General features: G+C 38.4%; 2 protein-coding genes across 7 annotated transcripts; both read right to left on the bottom strand.

The window, feature by feature from the left end:
• Positions 1 to 288: 288 nt before the first annotated feature.
• Positions 289 to 12,620, bottom strand: LOC108600339. 6 transcript variants are annotated; one of them, XM_017987861.2, is made up of 7 exons: positions 12,516 to 12,620; positions 10,569 to 11,259; positions 6,616 to 8,057; positions 4,990 to 6,547; positions 4,764 to 4,935; positions 3,416 to 3,452; positions 1,293 to 1,485 (listed from the first exon to the last, which is right to left on the bottom strand). In XM_017987861.2, exons 2-7 carry the CDS (start codon positions 11,005 to 11,007, stop codon positions 1,393 to 1,395), a joined length of 3,741 nt encoding a protein of 1,246 aa, XP_017843350.2. In that variant the 5' UTR covers positions 11,008 to 11,259; positions 12,516 to 12,620; the 3' UTR covers positions 1,293 to 1,392. The 6 variants fall into 6 exon arrangements, with proteins under 6 accessions (XP_017843348.2, XP_017843345.2, XP_017843347.2 ...); XM_017987859.2 differs by lacking the exon at positions 3,416 to 3,452 and having other exon boundaries at positions 289 to 1,485; positions 4,990 to 6,544; positions 12,516 to 12,619; XM_017987856.2 differs by lacking the exon at positions 3,416 to 3,452 and having other exon boundaries at positions 290 to 1,485; positions 12,516 to 12,618.
• Positions 12,621 to 13,755: 1,135 nt separating this feature from the next.
• LOC108598145 (putative alpha-L-fucosidase) lies at positions 13,756 to 15,816 on the bottom strand. The gene is made up of 6 exons (XM_017984763.2): positions 15,489 to 15,816; positions 15,289 to 15,430; positions 15,013 to 15,119; positions 14,471 to 14,947; positions 13,993 to 14,411; positions 13,756 to 13,934 (listed from the first exon to the last, which is right to left on the bottom strand). The coding sequence occupies exons 1-6, from the start codon at positions 15,730 to 15,732 to the stop codon at positions 13,830 to 13,832; spliced, it is 1,494 nt and encodes a 497-aa protein (XP_017840252.2). The 5' UTR covers positions 15,733 to 15,816; the 3' UTR covers positions 13,756 to 13,829.
• Positions 15,817 to 15,970: the final 154 nt, after the last annotated feature.

The raw sequence follows: 15,970 nt of genomic DNA, 5'->3' as shown, positions 1-15,970 counted from the left end.
TATCCTAAATATAAATATATAGAGTTATATTTATCGGCTTTAAAGTACAAAAAAAAACAAGTTAAACTTGGGCATAGTTGTCCTGACAAAATTATGGGTCTGACATGTCTCCTTATGCCTGTTACATTCATTGGCACAGCTTCCCGATACCCTTTTCAAATTTTTATAATTATTTCCAAGTGTATACAGTTTAAAATTAAGAAAATTCAAGTTCAATAGTTAGAGCTTAGGTCAGTTTTATAATTACATTTTTATTTACTCATTTTTTTAAAAAATTAACAAGAACCAGCATTTAAATCTTAAGTCCAGATAACATGGTTTACATTTAAAGTTTTTCAAGATTGCACATACTTTTTGTTTTTATTTATGTTAAATTAATAATAAAATCAATGAGTTTCTTTTCTTTTTAATACATACCAAATGGAATTGCAATAAACGAGACCGTCAACAGAATTTTTTCATGTAAGCAACTTAGGGCCAGTTTTACTGATTTGTGTACAAAAGACAAAAAAAAAGTCCTGTTTTAAACATTTACCAGAATCATACTTGTGTGGACATTGGGTACTGTGAATACATTTTTAAAAGTACCTGTAAAACTTACTTTACTTACGTGAAAAATTACTATTTTTAACACGTGTTGACACAGAAATAAATCAAATACGAAATGGATATAAAAACAATACCACTGAAGCAAGCGCGTGTGGCATTGTAGGACCTAAAATAGTTTTAGCCGATTTGATATTAGTGTAGAACCACTAAGCATACATGCTTAGTGGTTGTATGCTTAGTGGTAGAGCTTAATTAGCAGTCTACGTTTGATTGAACATTGCTTTAGTTTGTGTTCAATATACAGTATTTCGTTAAGTATTCCTAAGCCGTTTCAACCACATGGGTTTTTTTATTTCTTTAGCTTTCCACATTGTTCACTTTTTTTTGTCAAATATTCTTATTTACTTTTCATTTTCATGCAGATATTTCAGTTATGCCATGATAAAATAATTCTTGACCTTCACATACATTTCTTGTCGCCAATAATTGTAATTATTGCAAATATTGTTTATGTTATACATATATAACTAGCTATATTCACATATAGAAATGGTATTCCCAGCAACCACATATTAAAACTTATAATTGTTAACAACAAAAGCTGGTTACTACTAAATCGCATTGCGCTTCCTACAAAATACAGTACTGTTATTAATAAAATAGATCGTTTAAATATATCACTGTTGCAAGTTTTGCAGTAGCTGCCTTTGTGAATTAGCTTAGACTGTGCCTTGAGCAGATTCGGCCTCAAATACATCATCCGACTTTTGATCGCCCACATAGAGCGCCTCCTCCTGCTGATCTTCATCTAAGTCCTCATCATATTCGCCAAACTCGGAGGATTCACCAAGAGTCCACGCGTCGTTTTCCATTGAGTTTCTTGGACTGTAGCTGATGCTGCCCGTTATGGTCAAATTGTTGGCTGGGCGATGGACACTGTGCAATCATTAAAGAAATAACATTTTATGCATATTAATATTTTAATCAGATAATAGAATTGGTATATATTAAAAATGCAAGTCAATGAATGTAGCACAGTAATCTAGTATTTAATGCAGCTATCAATTAATTTTTATTACGTCAATGTATGAATGTTGTGTTAGGTTTGTTTTAGAATATGTACAGGTTAGTAATTTGGAATTTAATGGCGTAGTTTTTACCAATATATAACAAAGATTTGTTCAAAAATTATCGCAAATTACAAACTTCTCGGTTTATGTTGGTACTCATATTCATACCTTCAATAATTACAAAATTATTTGTAATTGTCATTCTTACTATTTTGAATATTAATTTTAAAAGTGAACTAATGATTACAATTATTTTTGGTTTCAGTGAATTGCTTAAAGATTATAATGCGGAATTATTCGACCTTATAAACAAAAATTTCAATTTTTTCCAATCAATCATGAAAGAGTGAATTGATTTCAATTATTTTTGATTAATTGATATACATTTTTATTATTTTTATATTAAACAAATAAGTAAACGATTTGTAAAACAAAATATAACCATCTTAAGATTACAACCAAAAAGTAGTGCAAAGCTTTGTAGTTAATTATATATATATAATATATATATATGTATATAATTGAAATAATTGTAAGTTATCTTTGTATTATTTCAATATTTTGTATTTCTAAAATAATTTCAAGGAATCCCGCATTATTATTCAATTATTGTAATTGCAATCATTTTTAATTAAAAATATTTAATTTGGGCATTTTTTCATCATCACCATTATTTTCCAAAAGAAAATTATTTGGCTAGTAATTGTATTATCTACATTAAATTTTGTATCTGAAAAAAAATTAATTTATCATTAAAAAGTTGACTCAGTATAGGAGTATGAGTACTAACATAACATGTACATATACGTACCCCGCGAAAGTTCAAAATTGGCGATACTTTAGATAATATTTTTTAAAAGATCGTTAAGGATTAAATATATTTAGTTAGACTTAGTTTAAAATTAGTCATTAAATGTCATCCAAGTTTGCAGTTCATTCGAAAATGTTTAATGGCTTGGATTAGTTATTCTACGTGAGTTTTCTATGCAAATTGAAAGCTGCACAAGACAAAACAGTTGAGCATAACGAGCGTTTGTATACTTCAGACAATTGTACAAACTGCAAGCAACAATCACAGCATCAACGATCATAAATGAAGAAGATGCATAGTAAATAAATGGTCACGAATAATGCGTATTGAGTACTCGAGTAAGGCAACTTCTATATTACATTTGGAAACTCATCATTTTATTGCAGCAATTTGTCTCTCATCAAGGTTCGGTGTCGACTTATCGTTGAATTGGAAGAGTAGATTCGTATTATAAACGTATATATTCCATAAATCGTAGCTTAGCTTTGGTTAACATTAATTTTGTTGAGTGAACTTTCACTAAATCAAACTTCTAAGTGTCACATTCAGAATTATTTACGTTGTTATGAACCGGAACTCGTTGGGTGTGTTTGTATTTGCTTAGCATAGGCATTTGTAAGAGTCGACTGTTGGGTTCACAAATCGGTCACAAGCACACCAAACGTTGGTTATAACTGTGCACGGCGATAATGTGAACGTGATGGTCTAGATTGGCATATTGCATATGCGGATGAACATTGTGTGTGTGTGTGTGGTTGTGTGTTTTGTTTGTAGGCGTACGAAAATTAAAAAGAGAAGAATTCAAATATCAAAATTATAACGGAAAATTATCTATTGCTTAAACTAAACCTACTAGCTACTTAATAAGGGACATTTGCTATGCCATCGATAAGCGAGATGTGCAGTAGTTATATCAATGTTAAAATTATAGCATGAGCATTACAATTATGAAATAATTATTAATCCCTTAGCCTTTGACACGCACCTTTACCGCTAGCCGCGAAAATACCCCAAATTTTAAGCTAATATAAGAACATACATATGTGTGTGTATAGAACAAAAAAAATAAATAATTATAAAATTTGATTATAGTATAGTTTGTACTGCTCCAGTCCAAACTTAATGCTCACTCTAGATTAATTCCTCTAATAATATAATTTCAAGTTACTATCTTTATATATCTAAGACAGGTTTTAATTCCTTTATAATAATCTAACCACTGTTAATTGGTACGGTAATTTTTTTTTATCGTTAAATATTGTTGAATGATTTTTATTGTTTACGGAACCGTCTTATATGCAAGTGTATTTATTTACTTTACTAACAAAAATATGTAGTTTCATTAACTTTGTTGTAATTTGCAAAACATCCACACGGTTTTAATAAAAAATAAACAACGCAAGAACTTTATACATTATAAATTGTATTATAAAATCTACATTTTACATTTAGTTTGAGTAGCTTTATATAGCTAATAGCCGTAATTGGATTTGTGAGCAATAAATAATAGAACTCAAAAATAATGATATCAAGATTATTTTTATGCGATCAGTAAATTAATATCTCTACGCTCTCCGTTAAATAATTACTGGCATTAAAATATTAATTTAGGTGCGAATAGATTTTCTTCTTTTTTTTAATTATCTTGAAAGCGAACAGTTGCACAAAATCCACTTTAGCACCAATTATAGTGCTACTGAAGAGCTCTGTTTCTATAAAATATTGTTCTGACATATGTTTTGAAATCGAATGAATATGAATGAAAGATAGGAGATTAGAGATGGCTATAAATACTTTATAAATTTTAATATCGGGTGATATTTGAAAACAAAATTGATTAATTTAAAATGAATATATATTTCTCGGCAAGCTCGAAGACAAAGCTGCGATATCAGTTGAATTGATAGGACAATTTAAATTAAATATTTTTGTCACCATATTTCTGAAGGTTTTATTATTTTATCCTGATTATTCTAAATCTCGCTAAGTATACATCAAATTGCTAGAAAACTGTTTTAAATGAATTGTATTTTATAAAAAAAAATTCCCAAAGTGTGAACAAATTAGTAACTGGCTCTGCTCTAATAAATTGTGGAACCGTGATGGTTTGCAAATTAAATAAAGGTAAGGAAATTACATTTTTTAATGTGAATATACTTGCATATGAAATTCCTTCCCAATCAAAAATTAAAAAAAATTGCATTCACATTTCAATCTTAATAAATCATTGGCGTACCAATGAATAGTGGTTAGGGCTCGCTTACCCTCTGTACGGAACTTGAATATTTGGAATTAGCTGTATACCTGGGTTACTGAGACACCAATGAGTTTACCTTTCAATGGGAACATCGTCGACAATATCGTTAGCCTGGCGCTGCGTTATATTTTGGTTCTGCCCTCGCCGCGCTTCCTCCTTTCGGCGTCGGTCCTCGGCAGCCGCCTTCATCGGATCGTAGGTGGAACGCCGTTTCCACATGACCATCTCCACTTCCTTTTGCTTGTTAACTGCATAGATAAATTGAACTCTGTTTAATTGGTCGATAACATATTTTAACTCACCTGAGGCATCGCGGCGCACCGCCGATGAAGCGCGTGTGCCCGTAGCACCACCGCCTAGCGAGGTGTTGCTGCTGTTGGCTACGGAGGAGACTGAGCGAACACTACGATTGCTGGCGCGTATGCCCTCGCCGCGACTGAGTCCCATGGAGGAGGCACTAGGGCTGCGCTTCATTTGCTCTGAGGGTTTGAGAGTGCTCTTGCTGTCGTTTTTGCGCAGAAAATTGTTCGACTGTGCTGACTTGTACTTGGATATGTCCAAGTATTTCGGTTGCACCCGCTGCTGCTCCCTGGCGCTGGCATTGGCCGTCTGTAGTAGCTGCTTCTTGGCGTTAGCCAGGCTGCTGGGCACCTGCTGGGCCAGTCGGCTCAAGCTTGTCTCGCGCGGCATGGATTGGCGTGTTTTAGGTCCGGCACCACATACTGTGCGAGTGGCGCTCTTGACGCCACGTCGCGGCAACTCTGGCGTATTTGGACAGGCCACTAACCCAGCACCCGCTTGGGCAGCACTCAGCTTACCCGCTGGCGCTGAGTTGGGCTTAGCTGGTGTATAATGACCTGCTCCTGATCCGGCAACAGTGCTACTCCCAGCTACGCGCTGCTTGCTGCGCTCGATACGCATAAGTAGCGCCTTGTTTAAGCGCGTGTTGCTAAGCGGCACTACTGGATCAGCGCCAGCTCCCTGGATGTGATGCGGAGAAGAATGCTGCTGATCTCGCTGTTGCTGCTGCTGCTGTTCATCTTCTTCATCGCCGCTGGAGTAGTAGGGGCCTGTCGTTCCCAACTCGTCCTCATCGTTAATATAGTATTGCAGCTCGTTTTCGTAGTCGCTGTAGGACTGATCAAAGTTGTTGCTGCTGGCAGACTTCTTCAGTTGCAACTGTTGGGCGTGCCTAGCAGCGGGCGGCGTGTACAGATTCTGAAAATTGGGACGCGCTTGTCTGGGAGGCTGCTGCTGCAACGCACGCTGGAAGGAGCTTGAGCGCCGCAGAGGTGAAAGCGAGCCCGAGACGCCACACATAGAGGCAGGCAGCAGTTCCTGCTCAATGTCGTCCAGCGAGTTCTTGCGTCGATGCTGCAGCTGTTTCAGCAGATATTCGCCGCTGGTTAACAGCTGTATTTGGGCTTCATTAATACTGCTTGTCATGAGCGCTCGATGAAGCGGCGAGCGTCGGTAGCCGGCCGGCTCTAAGCTGTGCTGTGGACTGCACTGTGCGGCCGGCGATTTGACGGATGTGCGACGCGACTGCGGCATTTGTGACTGCTGCTGCTCCATGGCTGGCCTCGAGCGACTGGCACTGCGCGCACGTCCCAGCGTGTGCAGCGGTGAGGGTATTTTACTGGGGCTCTTGGGTGGCTTATAAGACTCCCCCGCCGTCAGTCCGCACAGTGCTGGATCGCTGCCGTAATCGCAGTCTCCTAGCAATCTGAAGCGCTCAGCAAGGCTGCGGTTAAGCTTGTTAGCGGCCGCATAGTGGCGCTGTTGCTGGCTGTATAGGCTGTCATCAGTCAAAGATTCTCCGCCGGTGTCTGAGCAATTATAGCTTCGTGTCATTAGCTGCTGTAGTGGGAATAGAGAATTGAGAGGTTGAACCAAATCGATAAGCAGCACCTGGTTTAGCTACTTACCGACGCCTGCTGCTGGTTCTTCCGGCCTGCGGAACAGGCACTGACGTCTTGAGCGAGACTGCGTGCGCGTGCGTTTCGGGCCCATTCCTGAATCCAGTCCTGCTTCGTTGGCACTGACTGCAGCAGAGCTGCGTCCGACGATGTTGTTGGCGTTGTGGGCGTTTCGGGTAACTGATGCAGCTGCTGCTGGTTGTTGCTGCTACTAGAGAAGACATTAAGGCGGTATTCAGCCTTTTGGCGATCCGTTGCGCCGCCGGCCAGAGCTTGGGCATGGCGCAGCTTGGCCTCGTTAGTGACGTACTCAGAGCTGTCGATTTGCGATGTGGATAGGCTATGCGAGTGTCGCGTCAGCTTGGGATACGTGTGCAGGGCGCGCTGCTTTGCCAGCACGCCGCTGGTGGTCACACTGGTGAAGCAGCCCACATCAGCGGTCGGCGAACGTGGTGACGGCGGCGAGGGAGCTGCTTGCGAAACATTTTGCTGCCGCAGCACACGCGACTTCAGCTGCTCCAGGTAGACACTTGTTGCGCTACTATGGGTCTGCTCCTGTTGTGGTGCTTCATGGTAGTAGTTGACCTCCAGAACATTGCTGGCTCGGATCGGCTTGACGGTGAGCTGTTTTGGGCGTAGCTTGGCCGCCGCAGCTGCCGCGTTGCGGTCAATGTTCATGAGATCCTTCTGCTCCTCCGTGTAGTTGTCGCCGTCCAGCGTGTAAGTCCCGGCGTCACTGACAGCATCCTCTTCTTGCAATTTAATATCGCCCAGCGGCGGATGCGGACATAGCAGATCCACTTGCCGTAACGCCAGCTGCATGGCTGTCGACCTTGGAGTGAATTGAGTCCCCGTGCGATTCGCTAGGAGATTTGAAGCACCCTTTGGGGGATTTGCCTGGACGGGTGAAGGCTTCGTTTTGCTAGACGCTCGGGTCGAGGGCTCCGTTGGTGTTGTTGTTGTACCTGAGCTACGTGGCGACCAGCTGTGACGCTTAGACGCGTCCTTAACACGCGACGCACTGCGTTCTCGTGCACGTAGTTTCACAGTAGCCATGGGATCCGTGGCAATGGTTGGCGTGACAGCCGTGGAACCATCGTCCGCGATGCTGCTGGTGGCATCGAAGCTGCTACGCTGCGAGCACCGTCCTGTGCTATTGGACATGGTCATATTGCTGCCATCGCTATCGAGTTTGGACATGGAAGCACCACGCTTGTGGCGACTTTGGAAACGTTCCATCATATTCTTGTAGCGTGCGGCTTGAACTGCCGCATCATTCTCCGAGGCGTCAAAGTGATCTATCGTAAAAGAGAGCGATTGTTTAGGGGTCGTTGAATTGCCCTCCGTTAACGAGTTCTCTTCGCCAGCTTCAATCTTGTCGTTGTGGATGTGCTCCTCAGGGCTGCTGCTATTGTGTGAATGGTGATGATACGCTCTGGTCATCACAGTCGCTGCAATGGAACAGAAGCAAGAGAAACACACAATTAAATTAGCATTTCTTTACAGTTATTATTACCATTTAAGCGGTGAAATCGAGACTCAGCGTCCAATGGATTCCACTGGAACACACACACACACACACACTTATATACATACACATTACATACTCAAGTAAGCGTAAATTAGTACGCGAGCGGTTCAGGCCAACGCAATGTGAATTGAAGCGCCCAAGTGGGGCTCTAAAATGTTTAGCCACAGATTTTCTCAATCATAATGAAAAGTTAGACTTTCCCATTTCCAAGAATATAACTCTTTTCAATTATGGCCATAGAAACTGGAATATTACATTTGTATACAATTTCGAGCAAAAGAAAAATCATTGATACAGAGAGCAGTTCTTTCATTGGTTTGATATTTACATATACATAAACATACATATTTATATTACATATTTATAAACATATTTACACACACATATTAAGTAAGTCAATCATAAACAAAATTTAACAGTCAAATGCATACAGTTTACAGTTCCGCTTCTGGTTATCTGCATATTAACAAAAGTTGATATCATCAACAATTTAGCAAATTGAATAAGAATGTTTATAGTTTAACGTATTTGTAAGGTGGCCAAGCTTCAGTGTAATTCATACAGATTCAAATTGAAGATTCAAAATTAATTTTCACAATGCCTGAACTTCAGTCTAAAATAAAAATTGTTATATCATTCTCTAAACTAAATTAGCTAAAGCTCAAAATAGTATAAAATGGAAATTATGAAGGCGGGATTCTCGAAGCGATGAAATATCTAACGACAATCACTTGTTAGACCTTTTACGCTTGACCACAGGTTTGCAGTTGAAAACAGCAGGCGACCCAGTGATTACCTTTACTTGACTTTCAAAACCAAACAAACGATTGGACAACAACGAAATATGTGAAATACTTGACAGAGTAGAGTAGTAACATTTTACTTAAAAGTAAAAGCGCATACAGCAAAAAAACTAACAAAAGCCACAGTGGGCACAACAATATATATATAATAAACAAAGCGTACCTTATCTTAACCAGTATTGGATTTAAGTCGGTCATGGAGTTGTCATGCACAGTGGCCAAAATAATTGCCGTATGTCTTATAATAATGTACAACGAGCGAGCTATCAACAATTGACAAGTTGCACTTAATTTCTGATTCTCAAATACATTTAATGCCAATGCATATTTATGTCCCAAGAATAGAATTTAGCAATCACAGAAGCACAACAAATTGTTATTCTGGTTCAGATACGCGGTCAAATGAAAATAAATATTCCACAAATAAGACCACATACTACTTTGGGCTATCTATCGGGAGTTAGGTTTAAGAATCATTTTCAAACAACAAATAAAGTTTTTTATATTTAGTTTACAATACAAAAAATTCCAATGCAGCAATCAATCTAATCTGATTTAACTTGAAATTCAATATTTTACTCTCTGCCGTCATGCACCATGGCAGTTTCAAAATCAGCCAATGCCCAATTATTATCAGCCGGTTATTGAGTCTTACACAATCCACAAGTCTTTGTCATTATCTTTTATTTTCATTCGGCGCACACATAAAAAAGTTGGACGCAGTCAACTTTTAAAGACACTTTTATCGATTGAAGACTGCGTTCAAAGCCTATGGCTGGTGAATTTGAAAAACAATTGTGAGCCTAAGGGAGTGGACGCAAATTGAATGTTTCAAAACAATTTCGATAGCTTCAAGTATCGTTATCAAGTATGGTTATCACTTTAGTCCGAATATTTGCTTATACTATATATACTATATTCCATAAAGTTACACAACTTTAAAATACCGTTTTCATTTTTACTAACTACAAGGCAAATAATTCACTACCGTTGATGATTAAACAAACAGCATACACATTTATTCTCACTCTTATATATGTCAACATAGCCTATAGACCGATATATGTGTTCAATTATTTACTTACTTTAACAGCTATGTTAAAATAGATACTATAGATTTTACTTTTTGTAAATGCAACTAAAAATCAGTACGCCTTAAAAGTGAGTCATAGGTAATATACCCAGGCTTTCTATGCAACAAATTATAACTGCAAGAGTATTTTGCAATTTTATACATACATATGTATGTATGTAAACACACATATATACATATGTGACATATGTACGCATAATTAAGTAGAAAAATATTATTATATATATGCATGTTGTCACAAATTATCAACATCGAATTTAAGAATCTAAAATTAAAAGTTTTAAATATATGCTCCACCACGGAGTTCCTTCTGCGGATTCGGTTTCTGATTATGACTTGTGCAACAAATATTTTGCGCGTAAGGCCATAGCCAAAGCTGGCCAATAGCTTCATTAAAAATGCAAATTAAAAGCAAAAAGAGCAAAATGTAGGGGTAGACAAGAAACAACAATAAACAAACAGTGCTTTCAAGTTTTTCTGCTGTTTTTGTTGTTGTTGTTGCCACAAAGTGAGAAACTGATGAGTTAGCGCTTACCTTTTTCGGATGGTACCGGTGGTGGCTTGCCAAGGTAAAATTTGGCATTTGACTCATCAATTGCAGCTCCAAGGCCCACAAGGCCTGACGCATTCAACTGGTGCTGCTGTTGTTGTTGTTGCAGTCGTGGCGAACGTGGTGGGGTGGGGAGTGTTTCAGATGCGCCAACTTCTTCTATATTGCTTATAATCTCGGTTATCTTCTTGATGTTCTCGGGTGTCGTATCAGCTTTCTCGCGCCCATCGGAACTATTGTTGTCGTATTCGTCGTAGTGAGTGCTATTGTTGTTGCCTGACATCTGCTTGCTACTCTGATCTGCTATTGCCGTTCTGGTTGTTGTAGCTGCTTGGTACTCTGACGTATTTGAATCCGTGCCTATATTGGATGTGTTTGTTGTTGTGGCTGGAGTTGCCGTTGTGTCATTTGCGTATGATGTCATATTAAGCTTAAGGCTAAATGATGATTTCGAAATGGGGTCTTCGGCGACTTTGGGCTTTGGCTCAAACACTCCTCCTCTATTTTGGTATCTCTACCACTCTCCCTGTGTTCCTTTTATTTGTTAATTAGTTAATTAGGGAAAGCATAGCATGTTGACAGAACACGCTCCTTTTGGGTTCCTACTTCTATTATGTGTTAGTATTTCTACTACTATTTCTGACTATGTTTTGCACATTCCGCTGCTGTTGCACGCCTAAAATAAATAAGACATGTTGAAAATTACATAAAATGTAGTATTTTCTTTATACATATAAAGACACACAAGCACACACAGGCACACATTCATACATACACTGTATGAATACAATATTGAAATTCTAAGCGACTTTGAGTTTTACGAAAATAGCCCACGCTGCTGCAGATTTGCTTTTTTTTCAAGGTTGCTTTTGTTGTTTCCACAACCTAATCGAATTTTATTTTTACATGTAAAACACTTGAGAACATTTTGGAAACCTATGTATAGACACATACATATGTATATTCAAGGGCACCGCCCGGCTGCCATTAGTTCACTGCACTTGCACTTTTTACACTTGTTTACTTTTTGTAGTCACCGTACGATAATAAACATTTTCTTTTTAGCTTTATCATTCTTTCATTGTCCTACAGTTCTTTTTGAGTTTTTTTAACACACGCTGTCACTGCTGCTCGCCATACGCAACCCGAAGGCTTACTCACGCCCAGTAGTGTGTTTTGGCCAAAAGTGACGTACGCGTATGGCAACGGTTTGTTGTCAGCCAAGAGAAAAGAGAGCGGCCAGCTATTTTTAGGAGTTGCCATATCCTACACTGTTAATGAACTTGTCAGACGTTGTACGTATTACAAATTTGCATGGGTTTTGCTATGATATTCATTAAGTCTTTGACAATGTTTATAAATGTATTTTTTTTTCAATATGTAAATTTTTTTACTTTTGGCTTAACAAATCAAATAAAGTAATTGAGCAATAGTCCGGCAACGCTGCGGGGAAATATTCGCTCTTCTTTTAGTTTTCGTTCTCTTTTTGGTAAAATTACCACTGCTGACTCTCTTAAAGCTTACACCGCACCCTTACTCTTTGACGTATTCATTGTTTTGGCTATAAAAATGCATTTTACGTTTGGTAATTAAAGTATTGATAATTATATGTTACGCCACGATTATGTGAATCACCGTTAATTAGTTATTGAATAATATTCCAAGCTGAATGTTATCACATTCACGCCTGAATAAACACAAGTTGAATTCGCAGGTAAAGCAAACGACAGGTGGCCTTTACATGTTTAAGTTCTAGCTATTTATAAGCCAAGCGATAGGAACACATTACATTACTCTTCAACTGCATTAATTAAAAAATTCACCAAAAAGAAAAATTATAGCTGACCGAACAGTGAATAAAAACAAACACCGCTACAAATTTGAGTGCGCACGCTCTTTAAGTATGCATGTATCTTTGTATTGGTACTTTACATTCATTATTCTTTGTGCACTTGTTTTGCAGACTTTTCATTTCAGCTTCGTGAAAAGTTCGCGGTTTTCTCAAACTTTTCTATTTAATCACTTGCTCCACTTGCTTCCGAAAACTTTTCCGCCAGTTCTACAAACATTTCATGAATTCAGAGAAACTGTAATTTTCAAAGTAAATAATAATAAATAATTAATTATTCAACCTATGTGTGCGCAATATATCGATAGTGGAATATATAGACAGAGGAAGAGTCATTGGCCTGCCGCCACGAAATATTTCTATCGGTATTGGTGCACATGTTTGTATCAACTAATAATCGTGCAAATCAATTTCAATTGATTTGAATATGTTGTCAACTTTTGCAAAATTATCGTATGTGAAATATTTATTAAATTGTGACTTGGGACAGAGTGGTTAAAAATTCACTTACTGGAACAATAAGATAGTGATATTCCTATTGGTTAAAAAAGGAAGAGATTTTAGTGGAATACAGTTCAAAATCTAATGTAATTGTAACCGTGTTTTGATGAGTACACGGTATAAGCTGTTAAGATGATGCGACAAAGGCAACAAATCTTCTCAGTTTTGTTGATTCAGTTTGAAACGACAGCCCCGTGTTGACTGTAACACGGTTTAGTTAGTTCATGGCGAAGCCTGAGGGAAAGTGGGATAAAGCTCACCTTTAAAATGTAGTTTTAGAAAACCGATATGACAACGATATCACTATTATGTTAAACTGCGTATTGTATACTCTTAAAAGAAACCTTGGAGACATTCAAGACGATATACATACATATGTGCGTTTATATGTCTGTATTGTATGTAGTGTACAGTAACGAGAGCCACAACAATGCAATTTACTTTCTTGTGCAGAATGAGTTGTTGGCTGAAAAAACTTAAATATATGGCTCACCACCACCCTCGTAAGATTATTAGCTGAGGGTCAGTAAGTATTTTGCGTATAGCTTTTTGCAAAAAAATTTGCCTGACACCCCCTTATGAAAGGACATATGTATGTCTACTCCCATGATAAGTCCAAGAATGTATTCATCTACTAATAAAAGTTTTATGGGGTCGTATTGTGCACTTTTTCTTTTCATTTGAAAGTGTATGTAATGGCTACTACAAAACATTTTTAATTAAAAGAAAAATAATACGCATTACACACATAGAAACCTTTAAAATGTAGTACACATTAATAAATATATTAATGTAATGCTTTCAATTAAATTTGAACGATCGTTTAAAATATTTTCTACCAGGTTTATAAAAACTTAAGATTAAGAATATGTCTGTAAATCTGTATAAAAGGTAAATTACACTATAACTATTTTGAAAGTCCAAGCATAGTCTAAGCCACGTTTATCGATGTGATGCTTCGGTGGGAAAGTTATGTGCAGCTTGTTGTGGCTGGCAGACCACTGTGAATAGAGAACAATTTTGAGTGGAATCAATAATCGCGCTTTACTATATATTTACTTCAATCTTTGTATCCTCCATGCCTAGCATGGAAACTTGTGTTGTGTCCTTATTTAGTATTTCGCTGTCTACATTCAGTGAGTCTAGGCCGGTGAGTATTACGTTGCCATACTTATTTATTTGCTTTCCAAGTGGGTATATATCTAGTTCATTGGTGTCATAAGGGTATTCCAGGACAAATGCATATATTATAGTGCTGGCATTAGTCGACTGCCGACCACGTGTGTACCACACATTCGAATTCAGGGTATCGTTTTGATAAATCCAAGGAATGCTGCCGTATACACCCTCGCCGTTAATATTGAGCCAACGACCCATATCACGTAGCCTTTCCTCGAATATGGGGAGAATTGTGCCAAACTTGGTTGGACCCACATTGATCAGGACATTGCCATTACAGCTGACCGTGATGACGATCTCTACAATAATTTGAAGTTTATCTCAAACAGATTTTTGTAAATACATCATTGAAATGTACCTTGAATGACTTCCTTGGAAGTCAAAAAGTCCGAGAGCGATACGTCAAAGCGTTGCCCCCAGCTAGTGCGATCTAAAGTGAAGGCATTCTCCCATTTGTGTGTCTGCAATACGCCTGGATTGAAGCGGTCCGCGCAGTTGTAAAAGTCACCGTGCATGCAGGCTGTACCAAAACCCCAGCGATCGTTGGTAACTACCGTGTCCCGTACGGGGCTGTCGTTATAAAGCCAGGCGATGAATTCCTCGGACTTCCAGTACTTGGCCGGTGCCTCCCAGTCACCGTCCGACCAAATGATCTCCGGCAAATATTCCCGTACTAAGTCCATTTGCTCTGGACGCACTTTATAATCGACAAAATGCTGCTGCATCAGCAAATGCAGCTTGTCATCGATCCACAAGCGATTAAACCACTCAAACAGCGAGTAGTATAGACCAAATTTAAGATTCGAAACATCACGTATTGCTGCCGATAGCTCCTCTGTTCAACATTTATGTATGTACAAGATAAAAAAAAGTCTCAAAATCGATTGTCAACAAACTCACTGATAATATCGCGCTTGGGTCCCACGTCCATTGAATTCCAGCCAAAGCTGTGCTTCGAGGGCCACAGCGTGTAACCATCGTGATGTTTACTGGTCAGCACCACATATCTAACCGGATATTATACCCCATAACTTGAATTCACTCGCACACTCATGTATGTGTATACACAAATATTAGGTATATATATATATATATATAGTATATAAATATATATATATATATATAGTATATATACTAAATATATATATATATAGATATATGTGTGTATATGCTTACCTGGCACCGCTATCTCGGAAGAGTAACGCCCACTGCGTAGCGTTAAAGAGCTCGGCTGTAAAGTCGCCCGCAAACTGTTGATAAGTAAAGTCAGGCTTATAATTGCGCTGCATAAATCGTATGTAGTCAGGATTACGCAGATCTAAAGGAGACCATGACATTAATAAAGACAATTGAAACTAATTTAGAAATTTACTCACTTTTCCAATTGGTCCAGAACCATTCTGAGCCAAAGCTGGGCACCGAATAAACTCCGTAATGAAGAAATATGCCTACTTTGGCTTCGTCATACCATCTGGGAAGTGGTCGCTGATCTAAACTAGCCCACTTCGGCTCATAACGAGTGCGGCGACCAGGCGTCTGTCCAGAGCTGTAGGTGACTTTAGAAAGAAGCACGCACAGCACCACGTGAATTAAGCATCTAATACACTTCATAATAACCATAAACGCATATGTTTATGCTATTTGCCTGTAAATATCCCTTATCAAATTTGACTACAAAGATTTCCACGTTCCGTTGAGCTGAGAGTGCAGCGATCGACTAAATTGTGAGCGAGCATGCTATCATTTCGGTCAATCAGCCTAATTGAGGGGAGCTAGAGCTGGCAAACAAACATGCACATACATATGTACATCAGTACATACATACATATGTATGTATGTATGAGCGCTTTGGTCGTCT

This window comes from Drosophila busckii, unplaced genomic scaffold (genome assembly GCF_011750605.1).
Source record: "Drosophila busckii strain San Diego stock center, stock number 13000-0081.31 unplaced genomic scaffold, ASM1175060v1 chrUn_07, whole genome shotgun sequence".
Lineage (NCBI taxonomy): Eukaryota > Metazoa > Arthropoda > Insecta > Diptera > Drosophilidae > Drosophila > Drosophila busckii.
The sequence above is the reverse complement of the archived record's forward strand: the minus strand, read 5'-3'. Positions and strand labels throughout refer to the sequence as shown.

Coding starts and splice junctions, on each gene's coding strand:
- LOC108600339 (XM_017987856.2), bottom strand. CDS start 11,007: ATGACATCATACGCAAATGACACAACGGCAACTCCAGCCACAACAACA. Junction 8,058..10,568: donor ACCGGTACCATCCGAAAAAG/GTAAGCGCTAAC, acceptor GTTCCATTGCAG/CGACTGTGATGACCAGAGCG. Junction 1,486..4,763: donor GACGATGTTCCCATTGAAAG/GTAAACTCATTG, acceptor ATGATTGCACAG/TGTCCATCGCCCAGCCAACA.
- LOC108598145 (XM_017984763.2), bottom strand. CDS start 15,732: ATGGTTATTATGAAGTGTATTAGATGCTTAATTCACGTGGTGCTGTGC. Junction 14,948..15,012: donor ACCCAAGCGCGATATTATCA/GTGAGTTTGTTG, acceptor AATGTTGAACAG/AGGAGCTATCGGCAGCAATA. Junction 14,412..14,470: donor TTCCAAGGAAGTCATTCAAG/GTACATTTCAAT, acceptor AAATTATTGTAG/AGATCGTCATCACGGTCAGC.